The 14,728-nt window shown below is 44.5% G+C and overlaps 1 protein-coding gene across 5 annotated transcripts in view; it reads right to left on the reverse strand.

Annotated features, from left to right (window-relative positions):
• Positions 1-14,728, reverse strand: part of HTR4 (5-hydroxytryptamine receptor 4) — an 87,658-nt gene that overhangs the window by 37,260 nt on the left and 35,670 nt on the right. For all 5 annotated transcript variants that reach the window (XR_010434509.1, XR_010434511.1, XR_010434510.1 and 2 more), the window contains exons 3-4: positions 9,849-9,974; positions 8,659-8,859 (exon numbers count right to left, since the gene is read on the reverse strand). Coding sequence is in view for 2 of the 5 variants with exons in the window: in XM_064671706.1 (XP_064527776.1) it covers positions 8,659-8,859; positions 9,849-9,974 (327 nt within the window). In the remaining 3 variants the exon portion in view is untranslated. The remainder of the gene's footprint in view (positions 1-8,658; positions 8,860-9,848; positions 9,975-14,728) is intronic.

Below are 14,728 nucleotides of genomic sequence, written 5' to 3' on the forward strand. Positions count from 1 at the left end.
CCCTCTTACACAAGGAATTCAGGAAATTTCCACAGCATGAGTAAATAAGGTTTCAGGGTGACTTACAAGGGAAAAACAGTGTTTTCTGTTTTCCAGCCAGGGAAGATGAGGCATAGGTTAATGCTGTGTTTTGTCTGAAATTGCAGGGCAAGGGAGTGAGTCCATACTCAGCCCCCCTCACTCCCTACACTGAGTCACTGAGTCTTCACCCTCTGTACTGCAATGGAGGAATTTCCCTTCCTTCCATTCAGCCTTAACTGAGCCAATGTTGGGGCTTTCCTAACTGCAATGGACATTTATTTTGACAAGGCTTTAAAAGCTGTTACTGCAAAGTCTTTCAAAGCTGTGAAAATGTCAGTAAAATGAAAACCAAGCTCCCTTTCTGCCTCCCAGAAATCTACCTCTTGTCTGGCTGGGCTTTAACCTTCTGCCTCAAGGACAGGGAAATATCTGCATGGGGCTTCTAGTCTTTGCATCATCAGGGGGATGTGCCTTGCACTCTCCTTCCTCCTCCAGATCCATTCATATTCAAAGTACAACAGGTCCCCGCTCCTAAAATAACAACTAGCTATGAACTAAAAATGTTTTCTGAAAGAGGTAAGAAACCAACTCTTCTGTTTGTTTGGTCCCTCTGCCACCCACCTGCAGGTGGATTTCTGCATCAGGAAGGTGCAGCTAACCTAAAACTGGAAATCTCTTTGCTCTGAAAATCTTAAGTATTTATAAGCAGAGCAGATCAGCAAATACCATCCTGTTGCAGACTTTTGGTGGTCCTGACCAGACAGTCTCTCTCAGGTTCCCAATGAAATTTTTTTGATATTTAGATTTTCGATGTCCCCACCCCTGCCACAGGACTTGGGTCCAGAGACACAAGATGAGCCCACAAATTCTCAGACTTTCTAAATAACTGAACATATCACTCAGCTCTATGCCAGAGGAACACATCTTCTTAGCAGACGAATAATGATCATCCCAGAGATGATCATCATCTCAACACAAGGGAGCTATATCTGGCAGATGTAATTGTTTATTATCTGAGAGTCACCTGCTGGAAAATATACTTTCCACATTTGGGAAGCATAAAAATGATGCAATATGGTGCCTCATAGGAAACGAGCCCTGCATTGAGGAAGTAGCCACAGTTTCAATAACTGTTTCTAAAGGGAATGAATGATCTGTCAGAGATTTTTTTTGAGTCAAGCCTCAACATAAGGTATAATGTGTATATAGAGGGAGGCTCACTGCTCAATGGCCATAAAAGTCAATTTTATGAGGTCAGTAGAATCATGAATTAGAGAAATTAAATTAACCGCACACTAAAGCTGGACTATGAACCTCAGGAAATGCCTGTGAGATTTTCTAAGTGCTAGCAGCACATTAAAATAAGACATATATGAATGCACACATACACACAGTTTATGTGTGTTTATTAGAGAGGTGCCCTTTGAGATCTGCAATTTATTTAATCAAGATTTGAGTGGGAACCAAGAGTTTTGTCCTAAACAGGCACAAAAATACAAGAATTTCCATTTTTTTCTGAGACTTTTTTTTTTAAAGTCATGTGGAGTCAGCTGACTTGCTTTATTTTGATAAAATCAGGTGATATATTCCACACAAAGGGTTGAAATAATATCAAAGTGTCAAATGAAAACATTTTTTAAAAGTCACTTTGAAACAAGATTCAAAGTGTCACAGGGGAAAAATGTTGAAACAAGCATTCAACTATTGCAATTTGATAATTCCTACATTCTCTTCTGGTTTCGTGCGTGCATGAAAATCAGCCTGTTCCTCTGAAAAGTTTCACTTCCAAAGAAATGGTGTGTTTGACAGGAACTGTTCTTTCAGATCAGTGGGTGAAATGTTCCTCTTGGGGAACTTGGCTACGGCAGCCAGTGAGGCTCATCCCTCACATCCCTCCCATGGGGGACATGGATAATTTATAGGATTTAGTTTTGGAGCTTGACTTCACTGGCTCATGAGTTCGAAGATTTCCAAATTAAACTGGGCACAGCCCTGAGTGACCTCACTGAAGGAAGATGCATTTGAGTTTGGCCCTGCATTGAGAAGAGGGGCTGGATCAGAGACCTCCAGAGGTCCTTTCCAACCTACATTTTTCTGAGTCTATCAGACAGTGAGGACCATTACGGTCAGATTACAATATGTAAATTATTTCAGAGGATAGAATAAACCTTTCCTTTGTTCCTGGGATAAGGACCCTCCCTATAAAAGCCACAACGTGTTTGTGTGACCTTGCCCTCTGTCACTGCAGCTTATTACATTTGGATTTCCCCCTGCACTCCTGATTTCCTTTTCCCAGGAAATAAACCGACCTTTGAATTCAAACAGGTATTTTCAGCAATGTTTATCAGGACAGATGGTGCTTCCCTTGGCATTACGTGCAGCTGCTCCTCTCTCAACACAAGGGAATTACATCTGGCATATTTAATTGTTTATTATCTGAAAGTCACCTACTGGAAAGTGCTGCCCAGCGCTGGACATCAAAGGCAAGTTATTGCAAGTCACAAGGTACTCCATTTATTTGCAGAAAGGGCAAAAGAAGAAATTCAATAAAAGGATAAGACACCAGTTACCACACAACCAGCCAACACACCAGTTACCCTCTCGCAAGTTGGATAAGCAAACAGAAAAAGAAAACCACAATACATTGCTAATTAACTACAGCAGGAAAACAATTCTTCCAGGCAGTTTGAGTTATCACATTTCTGTACCTCTCTCTCTTCTGCAGCTGACAGCCTTACACTGAATTGTTCATGCTATTAAAGGCCATTAGAGTAAAAATTATGCCTGTAAAAATGACATCTTAAGCTCTCATATTTCTTCCCTCCCAGTGATTCAGCAGCAATTTTCCTCCACTTACATGTCAAAAGATTTTATTTTATTTCATTTCTGCTAGTGCTGCTATCAGAGCTTCCCTGTGTTCAGCAAGTGTCAGTGTTAGGGGTAACGAGGTGCCGTGATCGGAGTGTGGGTGACAATTTTGCTGATGGGGAGGAAAGCAGAGAAGGACAATGTCCACTTCTCCAGAGCCCAGCAGGATTTCCCTCCAACAGCCCGGGGAGTCGGATATTAGACATCTTTGTATGCCAATAGAAGTCTCTGAAGTCACACCAGTTTTTGCAGTAGCTGGTGATTTGATGTATGTGATGGCTTGAGCATTTAAGCAGCTATTTATTCACTGGGAGAAAAGTAATTATGACTTTAGGATTATCAATAGTTTCAGTCAAAGGCTGAAATAAAGACATACTCTATATTTCTGCTTCCTTTCAAGCTACAGCTGTTTTCCCGGGCTCATAAAGAATATCTATTATGTGTTGGTACGACAGTGTGATGGATGAATATAAAATGCAATACATACACATGATTAATACAATACCCAGGTTCAATTAAATATTAATTCTTACTATTATCAGTCAGGATCCATGTTTCTGCAGTTCCTTGAAAATGTTAACTTCCCTGTTACCTACAGCAGAGTGGATGATGTGAAACACATCCTCTCCTTTGCCTCTGCAGTAGCATTCTTTGCTGAAGGGGAAATACAAGAATCCCTTCCTGGAGCTGTGGATCTTCCAAGTAACACCATAAAGCAAAGGTTATTATAATACTTTTCCTTCCTTCTATCAGACATTTGCCACAGGAATGAATCAAGTGCTAACATTTCACAGATGCCTTAAAAGAAGAAATCCGTGGCTCCGATGGCCTTACTTATGGCTGTCATGGCCACTGCAGATATCACAGAATCATAGAATCATAGGGCAGAAACCTTGGAAGGGACATTAAAGACCATCCTGCCATGGGCAGGGACACCTTCCCTTAGACCAGGTTGCTCCTGGAAGCACCTTCCAACCCGGCCTCGAACACTTCCAGGGATGGAAGTTGCCCAGCTTCTCTGGGCAACTTGTGCCTCACCACCCTGAGGGGAAGCATTTTTTTCCTAATATCTAAACCAAACCTCCTCTCTGTCAGTTTGAAGCCATTCCCCCTTGTCCTGTCACTCCAGGCCCTTGTAAACAGTCTCTCTCCATCTTTTTTGTAGGCTCCTTCCAGGCCACAATTAGAAACAGCACTGCAGTCCAACAGACTGGTGACCTGGATCTGACTGACAGCAGCATAATTCAGCTGTGGTCCCTAGCAAGGATGGTTATTTATTTATCCAAGCACCTCCTCAATCCCATGTCAGTGGAAAAGCTGCCCTGGGCACCTCTCCAGAGAGCAGTCTTGGAGTGTTTGTATTCTGCCTCAGGATCAGTGATGCTCCAACCACAACACCGCTCTTTCTTTGCCTTCTGGGCATTACAGAAATATAATTACTGAGCTGCATTAGATAATTCCTTGCCCTGGGAGAAAAATTTAAGTACCTCCCTGGTTTGCAGTGCAGTTTTGTTTGAGCTACGGGCATGTAGACACTACCCTGCAAGAAGCTCTTCAGATATCACAGACAGACAAATACGCCCCCATTTTTACTAAACAGACTGGCTCTGGGGGTGGCCCACATTTAAAACCATTTGGTGTCATGTGTATATATAAAATTATATACATACCATATGCTATATCATCACTGGGACCAAAATGAGAACATTTACTGAACACTCATACTGAATATTAGTTTACCCTCCTTAAATAACCTAGGAAAAAGAAGACAAAAGAATGGGAAAACTGTGGGTGCTATTGGCTCTCTCCCAAAGTTATGGTACAACAGCCATGCCCACACGGGCATCCAGACTAGGACAAACTCTCCAGCTGAACCCTGACCAAGTGATGAACCTAAGGAGCCACGATCTCAATTTATTTGTGCCTGTGTGAAATTAAAACAGCACTACTGGTGTTGCTGATATTTCAGTGAAACCAGGTTCTGGCCTCTGTACAACCACATTTTAACATTTTTTTGGAAAGAACAGCTCTTTCTATTTTCCTTTTTCCCACAGAGCAAATAAGCTTTGGGCTCTCACTGTGCCAAATAAAACAAAGTTATGCACCACTGGTCCAGAAAAAGAAAATGTCCTAAAATGATTATATCTAACAAAATTAAATTCTTATTAGAAAAACAACGGCCTGCTGGTGTTGAGATAATTACACTGAGAAAAATGCTAAAGAGAACAGTTAATTGGAACTGGATAAATTTAGCCAGGAATACAAACAAACGTATGTTGCCAAATGGAGACAGAGGACTCCTCCATGGTCCCTGTGTGGCTGGTGTGTGTGGAGGGTTATTGGCAGCAACAGTGGCAAAATAAATTACCAGATTTCTAGAGGGTTTGTAAAGATTAATAAAGGACAGTGCATCCCTCAGACTGTGCCATGGCCATCTGCTCTGGTATTTTTCTTAATGCTCTCAGACCTGAATTCTGCAAACCCTGGGTCAGTTTTCTGGCCAAAAGGGATAACTCTGCAGTTACGTGTCACCTCTCACAGCCTCGTGGACAGTCCCCATGTGCCCGGGCTCAGCCCCTTCCCGTGCTGCCTCTCTGTTCCTCCACCTGAGCATCTGGGAGCTGCACAAGATCGGATGCCTTTTTACCCAAACAGGCACAGGGATTTATAGTCTCAGAACTTTAGCTGGAATTTGTGTCAGATAATCAGATTGCCGACTGCCTAATCGTTACTTACTGACAGCTATTTAAAGCCTAATAAGTCTCCCCACTAACAACCTCCCCGTCCCCCTGGACAGTCAGCAGATGTTCTGCTGGCACAGCTGCTTCTCCCTGTCCTGGAAAAAGACATTGTGCTCCCAACCTTAAGCCCCACCATGGCCCGGGCATCCTCTGGGGAGCAAAAGGCTCTTGGGAATGGTTCTATGCAGGGCTAAGAGTTGGACTCGATGATCCTTGTGGGTCCCTTCCAACTCAACATATTCTGTGATTCTATGAAATCAATCCCTTGTGCCTTGTCTGTGACACGGTGCAGAAGAGATGAGCACGGAGTGATGTGCTGGAGCCCTGGGAGCAGGAGGGGCAGGCACAGCAGGCAAAGGGAGTGACCACCCCATGCCCCTGGACGTGCTCCTCTGACCATGCTCCTTTCCCCCTGGCACAGGGAGAGGGCTCCTTCTGCACAGGGACTGCCCCTGCAGAGCATCGGGGCTTGGGAGTCTCTAAAACATCATCTCTCTCAAGGGATTGTGCTAATTTGATGTCTGAACAGTACATTAATGTTAATTAATGTTTGTAAACGGCGCAACAAGCATCTGTCACTCTGGTGCTCCAACACGCTTTGGATACATCTGCTTTGCTTTAGCCCTTATTTAGCAGTGATTATGGGGGATGTTTGAATTCCGGTAAGATGAGCGTTGGATGTACAAACACACACAGTCAGGGCTGGTTTGTCGTGTGCAAATGTTTGGAACACACCAGGCAAACAGTGCCCAGCAGAGACACAGCCTTTGGGGGAAGCTTCCCAGGCTGGGATACAGCCAGGGGGGTAGGTGAAGCAGAGAGCCCAACACAGACATTTTTGTTTCTCTATTTGTTTCTCTGTTGCTTCCCCCTCCCACCCAAGACTTAGAGAAGTAACTGTATTGCAAATTGTACTGCAAATATTGGAGAAGAAAATTGCCTTTCCTGACGGGTTAACTGTATTGGAGACTATCAGAGCTTCTTGGTCTGCTTATATGCAGTGCAATTATTTTTATTGCACAGGCACAAAGAATGGACGTGTATGCATAAAACATGCAATAAATAAATAATTCAAGGATAAATCTTTCTATTATATTAGAATATCAAAGAGATGATGAAAGAGCATAACACAGTGGCTGGAAACTCTGGATTCAGTGAGCCCTGAGATACCCCTGCTACATTGGAAAAACCCTTTTTCAGCTGAGACTGAAAGTGGCTCTAAGTCTCTGCAGTACTTGGCTCCCTGAGCAGTAAAATCAGTTTATCCTGTGGTGATTTCTCCAGATTTTCTCAAATGCTTTTGAGAATTAAAGCTGGAATGTTGGCTTGTTTCTTTCTTTTCCGGAAGCAGCAGTGGAAATAGATACAAGATATTATCAGATAAAAGTATTTTCAACTTGTGAAAAGTATTTTTAACTTTGTGAAAATGTTAAAGGGAATGACTTCCCAACTGAGTCCTGAGGATTAGATTAACCACCCAGTTTTCTTAAAAAACCCCTCAAAACTCACAGTTGTATGCCCTGAAACAAAACAGAAGGCAGGAAATAGATGAATCATGGAAAAAATACCAACCAGAAGCAGCACACTGCCGTAAAGTCTGAATGAACACGAGGGCAACAGCCAGCAAAAATTAAATCAAACCCTGTGAAGGAAGCAGAGCTGCCAATGCTCCTCCACCTGCCAGGACCAGAGAAGCACTGGGGTTGGAGAACAGATCAGTAATGGGCTGAGTCATCCTTCCCTTCACAGAAACCTAGTCATTCATCTACCTGTTCTGCTCTTCTCAGGGCCATCCACTTCTACCTCCTCATCTATTCTGTCCTCTTAGCACTTTTTGGGTTCTTACTGAGGAAAAAAACAACCCCAAAACAACTAAAAACTGTGGAAGAAATTGAAGTTTCTACCAGCAACCTTTAAAGCCCAAGTCTGGTGTCTGTATCCCTAATGCATTAACTCTGAGCCACACATTCTGACTGCCAAGGCTGTCCCAACCCCTTTGCCACCCCAGACAAGGCTGTCTCAGGATGGTGGACCAGTGGGTACAGGCAGCAGGAGCAGGAGCTCATGACGTGGTGGGGGTCTGCAAGAGGGCAGGAGGAACGAGACAGCCTCCTTTCTGTGCACCCCACATGGGATGTTCCTCATCCCCTGCAGGTGTTGGAGATCAGGGGGTGAAATAACATTTTCCCTTCATGCCCCCTTCTCTACACAACCCCCTGTAGCTAATTAAGAGCCTGGAGAATCAAAGTCCAACATTTTATAGAGCAAGGTCACATCCAGAGCACAGTGCCCAACATCTGCTTTCCTGGTAATTGGCTCAAAGTGGCAATTTGTCAACATTTTTGAGATAACAAGCTTCCTATTTGTGTTCCAGCCATCTAAACATCCAGATAAGGGAAGAAGCCGTAGCTGTTTGACGTCAGCTTTCCTCTGGATACAAAACTGCCCGTGGTGGTGCCCCCTCTCCCACCACAGAGCTGTGCTGCCCATCAACGGGAGGTTAATCAACTATCTTTTGAAGTCTGGCTCCACACAGACTCTCTGGATGAAAGATGCTCTTTAAATATCAGTTGTCACAATGATGAGAATGATTACGGTTATTTCAGCCATATTACTGATACTCAGTAACAGTATTTTTAACAGTATTGAAATCCCCACACAGAACTCAAACAAAAGCTGTAAATATTGTTAGAATAGCTGGTCAGAATGTTTTCTACTAACTATTTATCTTGTGAAAAATTCTTGCTATTCTGTATGGGAAGTTCTGCCCTTTAACCTGGAAAACTGCAGACAACAGCAAAAGAGGAACCAAGCCCCTAGCTTGATCTCAGCATATATCTCATTCTTTTCCAAGTTTTTCAGCACTCACGGGATTCAGACAGCTCTCTCCAAAATCAGCCACTGGGAGAGATTTGTTGCTCTGTGGTGCCCAATAGGTTCATCTTTGCCCTTTGGCTACTCCGGATAACCAAAGGCACTGCAGAGAACTAAAGCACTACAACTATTCCCTGTGCTCTCCTGTTCGTACCTGTCCAGCGAGATACAGCACAGGTGCAGGATTGATGCTGTGGTGAGCAGGACATCGAGGGACGTCCGGACCAGGCAGAACATCTCTCCATAGATCCAGTTGTCCTGAACCAACTCAATGGCTCCGAAGGGCATCACCAGCACTGACACCAGCAGGTCCGCAAAGGCAAGGGAAACAATGAAATAATTGGTCTTGATTTTCCTGTAAGAGAGATCACAGAATTAGAGTGGGATAACTTCAGTGCAGCAGCTGAAGATTTGATCTGCACTGAGATTTCAGACAGAGTTTGGGCCTAATTTGCTCCATCACACTAAAAGGTCATCCCTAACATGCCCTCACTTTATACAGTCGCCTCTAGGTTGTTGCTGGTCTTTACAGCTAAATATCCACCGTGTTCGCTGTATAAACACATATTTCTGCTCGCACACAGGAGACAAATAGATGCTCAGAGGTCTCTGCATGTGGCTCAGCCCCACAGCTTGCACTGGAGTTTGGGGTGGAAGAGGGGGATTTTATTTTAACTTGTAAATTGATAAAATCCTTCCAGAAAGCACTGAGAATAATCTAGACTGAAGCTGTAATTTTAACTTGAAGAGTACTTTTTAAATCACAACAATAAAATAGAATTAAATCCATTAAAAATCCCACGCAGAACACGAACAGAGGCTGTTAAATACCTCACTGCTCCTGAGGCTGGTCTGACAATTCCCAGGGTTAGCAGCAACCTCGAAACAGGAAAACAGGAATTTTGTCTGCGACCCCCCCCCAAAATCATGGTCAACATTTGCCAAGCTGAGGCAGTGCAGCACAACTGCAACCGGACCTTGATCTTCGTGGTTTTCTGATGGGTGTGTTGGGAACTATGAGATGGAAAAAAGGGGTAGAGGCCAACCTGCTTCTCCAAGGAATTGCTGCTTAGCTCAGTTTCCACTGATTTATCTGATTTTCTACACTGAGAATGTTAAAAATGCCAAGGATGGATACTAAAATGATCCCACCACCACAGTGCAGGTGCGAGGGGGGACGTGCAAGGCCAGTGTGTGTCTGACACTGCCGTGGTGCAACAAACAGCCAGACACCCTTTGTTGTTGCAGTTTATGCCCTCAGCTGCAGGCACAGGGCATTTTAGTGGGGGATTTCCCCGTTCCTCCCCGTGGGAGGGCAGGTGGTGGCCGGCTGGGTGGGCTCACCTGAGCTGCCTGTCCCGGCACACGGCCACCATCACCAGCAGGTTCCCCAGGATGGCCATCAGAATGACGGCGGAGATGAAGGTGAGCAGCACGATCTTCTCCGCTATGCCGAAGCCCTCACTCGAACTGGGGAGCACACAGAGATAAAAGAGAAAAGAAAAGAAGCTGCAGCAGCGCTGGGAGGGGATGGCCCAGGCAGTGCCAGCCACAGGCACAGTGTTGGTGAGGGTGAGAGCAGCCTCCCGCGCCTGTCACAGCGAGACCTTCCCACCAAGATCCTGAACAAAAAGCATTTCTATCCACGTCCATTTCTATCCATTTCCATCCATCAGCACAAAGGTTACAGGTGGAGGATGCCTGCAGTGCCCACGGCTCCCAGAGCTGGATGAGCCACCACAGTGGAGGAGCCCATTTATGAAATCTGGAGTGAGCTGTGCCTGATTTTTGGCAGTCCAATTCAGAGCCTCTGGACAAGAATGTTTTCATTCTCTTTTCACCCCAATAAATAATGTTATTTTCCATGCAGAAGTATTCTGGTTTTCTTTTCTGCTGTTTTTCCATTTTTGTCCTCAAGGTCTTAGTATCATAGCATCACAAAATAGTTTGGCTTGGGAGGGACCTTAAAGACCATCTCATTCCACCCCCTGCCACAGGCAGGGACACCTTCCATTATCCCAGGTTGCTCCAAGCCACATCCAATCCGGCCTTGAACACTTCCAAGGATGGGGCAGCCACAGCTTCTCTGGGCAACCTGTGCCAGGGGCTCACCACCCTCACAGGGGAGAATTTCTTCTATATATCTCACCTGAATTTCCCCTCTTTCAGTTTGAACCCATCACTCCTTCTTCTGTCGCTACAGTTCCTGAGTTGCTAGGACAAGATCTACTGGGTTCAAACTTTCCTCAAGTGAGCATTTTACATCTTAAATTTTGAAATCTTCTACATAATATTTTCCCTTGTTCTCTCCTTCCTTCACTCTGCCACAAAAGAAGAGGCAACCCAGCATCTTTTTTTCTCTTTTTCACGTGGTAACTTCTCCAGAAAAGAAAGGAAATAAAATGTTTTACCAGTGCATGCCCAATTTCCCCCTACCCTGAGATCAAAAATTTCTTTCAGTTAATGAAGAAAAGAAAAAGGAAGGATAACATTAAAACACATATTTTAAGTCTTCATTTCTAGAAATAGCTTGCTAAATGTTTCAAAGAAATTATTCGTGGAGTTTATTTCAGAGCCTGCAAAGCAGGAAGGTAATACACAGTGTACAATAAAAAGTGTCCAATAAAACTGGTTTTATTACAAACGTTTGAGCCACTTTTCCCTTAAAACTATTTGTAATTATGTATTCAGAATGAAATGCACCCTAGACCTTCACCTGCTTGTGTAACTTTCCCCATTACATTACCCAGGTGAGAATGGGTGTTTGTTCGTCTTATCAAGTGTGGCTGGAAATAAACTGGCATTAAGAGCAGCACTTGACACTAATTCAGCAGGGAAATTTCTTCTCAGCATACAGAGCTGATATTCGACACCCAGGATTAATGCTGAGAGATTGTTCAGGTAATTGAAAAATTGAACTGTTATTCTGTTTTACTTTAACTGCCTCTGGGGTCACTTTTTATTTACTAAATAACATTCCAGGCTTTTACATTTTATCTCACTGAATTCTCCTGATCTGGGCAAAGCTAAAAATGATTAGAGACTGCTGAAGTCCTGCCTGTGTTATGTTAAGAAGGTTCTAGAGAATGACTTTACCCTGAGCCTGCATTGCAGAACACCCACTTAATCCCCATTTTTGTCCCTAAAAGCCACTCCGAGTATGACTTTTCCTCCCACTGCCAGTTGCCCCAGTGGGGCAGACTGCAGCCTGCTGATGTTGGATTCTTCATATGGAATATGAATAATATTGTAGGAATTCCTTATTTTTTTATGTTTTACAAGGCAGTACATTACTGGGTATAGGTTCATCCAGGTAGGTGAGGATGTTTATGAGCAAAAAAAAAAAAAGAGGAAAGGAGAGGCCCTGGATTCACACCAGTTTCACAGAAAAACCCAGCACTATGCAGATATGTGCAGGATCCAAACCATGTGCGATTATATGGGTATAATAAGAAAGAGAATCATAGAATATCCTGAGTTGGAAAGGACCCACAAAGATCATGGAAGTTCAGCTCCTGTCCCTGCACAGAACAGCCCCAGGAATCCCACCATGTACCTGACAGCATTGTCCAAGCACCTTTAACTGTCAGGCTTTCTCACCTGTGAGAGCACAGGCACCTTTTAATTCCAGATAATCTCCTGTGTTAAAATTAAGAGATTAATAAATGTCACGTAGAGTGGACAGTTGGATGTATCCCACCTCTCTACAAGCTTGTCACCCAACAGAACTGGCCACTGGCCACACAGCTGTTCCTGGAATAGGATGTCACTCCTTCCCCTCTCTAGAAATCACTCTCTCATCCATCTCTACATACATCTGATCTGAAAGACCTCATTTTCCTCAGTCCTTCATTGGAGGTTTGGGGAGGGAGGAAGATGGGAGCTGCTGACACATGAACCTGCACTGCAGCAAAGTTCTTTGGAAAAGGATGAGCAGCTGGTGGGCACCATGCACAGCAGGACACACAGACCACCCGGGGCCCACTGTGTGCTCTCCTCTGCAAGGGGCTGCTGCACAGCTGGGGAGGGCCAGACACTGGACAAGCATCAGTATTTTGGGCACAGCTGAATGCCAGAGCCTTCATTAATGATGTTCATCAGCTGAAAAAGACACTGTGAAAACTGAAGGGAAATGGAAAAGAAACAATTTCAAAGTCAGGTCTCAGCCACAGCCCCTCTAGCTGGGTACCAGATGGGATGAAAAGCCTCAGGAACAATGGGGATGGTGGGATCAAAGGCACCTTCACTGAGCTGTAATTGTACCTGCCCAAATAACCTTCACAATAGGCTGACACTGCTGCCTGGCTGCATTTGTGAAACAAAATGTCAAACCACGCTGAATAGGACCCACAAAAGATGTTCCTCTTCCTCCCAGGTGAGCATGGCAGCACGCACATGCTGGCACAGCAGCCAAGAAGATGATGAGGGTTTAGTTTATACAGAGCCAGGCTGAGTTAGATTTATATTTTGTCTTATCTAGCTTTGCCCGTCCTTCTGCTGTTCCTAAACAATTCCTATCGCTGTGTTATTTGAGCACCTTGTGTCTGTATCTGCAGCGTGTACAGATGGGAGAGACAGCTCCCTCATCCCTGAGCCACGCTGGGGGGGAGCTGGCCATCAGGTGTGGATGGGGCTTCTCACTCCAGCATGCAGTGCCCTGGAAGGGAACATCCTCTCCAGGGAAAAAGCCTATTGCCTTGTACAGAGACCTCCCTCCCTTCCAGCCTCGTCAGCTGCCAAGAGCTGTGCACATGAACAGACACTGAAGAGAATTACCCCCCTTGGGTCTTTGGTGCACAGATTTTGAGTCTTTACTCATCAAAACAATCTCTGGAAATGCCTAGCCCTGAGCCAAATCTCACCAGATGTTGCCCTGCTTGGAGACTGATGTGTTCTTTGACTTCAGCCAGGAACAGGGCCATGTTTTAAGCCCACATTTCCCATCCTGTGCACACAGGTGATCCTGCCCTGGGGGTGGTGGCATCCTAGTGGCATCACTTGCCTTGGCTGGCCACAGCCCAGGGCTCTGAGCAAAGACCAGCAGATCAGGAACACACTGGCACTCTTATCAGTGGAACGTTTGTTCTGATAATAGTTTTGGAAGCAGAGAGAGTATTTCTCTCATGCCATGTTGCATTGCTCCCCTGGGGAACATTAAATAGGCATATGCATCACTGGGGGTGCAGGAGGGATGTTCATCTGGGCTGTGTTGCTGTACATCTGCCTTTTGGATAATCTATCATCAAGTAGAAATACTTGTTAATTATTCAGTTTTAGTAATTCGAAGTTGTTAATAATGGAAGAAGTGGATATTGCTGTAAATTAAAATCAATGGTTTGCATAACATCTTTTATCAAATCTGAGTGCTCTGGCTTCCAAGCTTGCTTCCCTGTTTAATAAAGCAGAGATTGATGGGTTTGCTATTACGAGGAAATGAGCTTCAGGCAAAATGATTGTTGGTTAGTAGGAATATAGAAATCACTTAAGGAAAAAGGTGAAATACTGATGTGGAATGAATGCTTAAAACACACATATGGACATATTTAAAAGGCTCTTCTGCATAGCCATTAATGTGAAGGGAAAAAAAGGGATAATTATTTTTTCAAGCTCAATTTCCACTTTCCTGTAAACACTCCAGCTTTCTTAAATGAACTCAAGTGCTTTCGCATATTTTGTGAAGCAATTAAACTGCATAGATAAGTCATGTCGGTCAGACCATGCACATTGCTCTGGTTTCCATCACACATCACACCCTGACCTCCCCACCACTGCAGCAGGAAAAAGCACTGATAACCAGCTCACTGCTGGGAGCACCTCGGGCACTGCACAGATACTCCTGCAGGAGTGAGAGATGGGAAAGAGAGTCAGGGTTGGATAAATAATGCTCTGCTTTTGGGGGCAGAGGAGCACAGCTGATGAAAAGGTGGCTGGATGGCCCTTTTCCGAACCGGAGGGCAATGACTCTGCCTGCACAGGTAACCTGGGGCATCTCCTGGAGGGAACCAGGGACTGCAGAGAGCACTTTCTAACAAGGGATGTGCACAGTTCTCACTGAAGAAGATTAAAAGCTGAGAGCAGGGGTAGCCTAGGAAAGAGCTTTCTTCTTGATTTAACAGTGCCCTCAGTGTACAGGCAATACATGGAAGAGTTGCTTTGCTTTGTTTTCAACCAAGCCATGGCATTTCCCTCTGTAACTCAAGCTGACGTGATATTTCATGGAGGTC

The sequence above is a fragment of the Pseudopipra pipra genome, chromosome 15 (genome assembly GCF_036250125.1).
Source record: "Pseudopipra pipra isolate bDixPip1 chromosome 15, bDixPip1.hap1, whole genome shotgun sequence".
NCBI classification, from domain to species: Eukaryota; Metazoa; Chordata; class Aves; order Passeriformes; family Pipridae; genus Pseudopipra; species Pseudopipra pipra.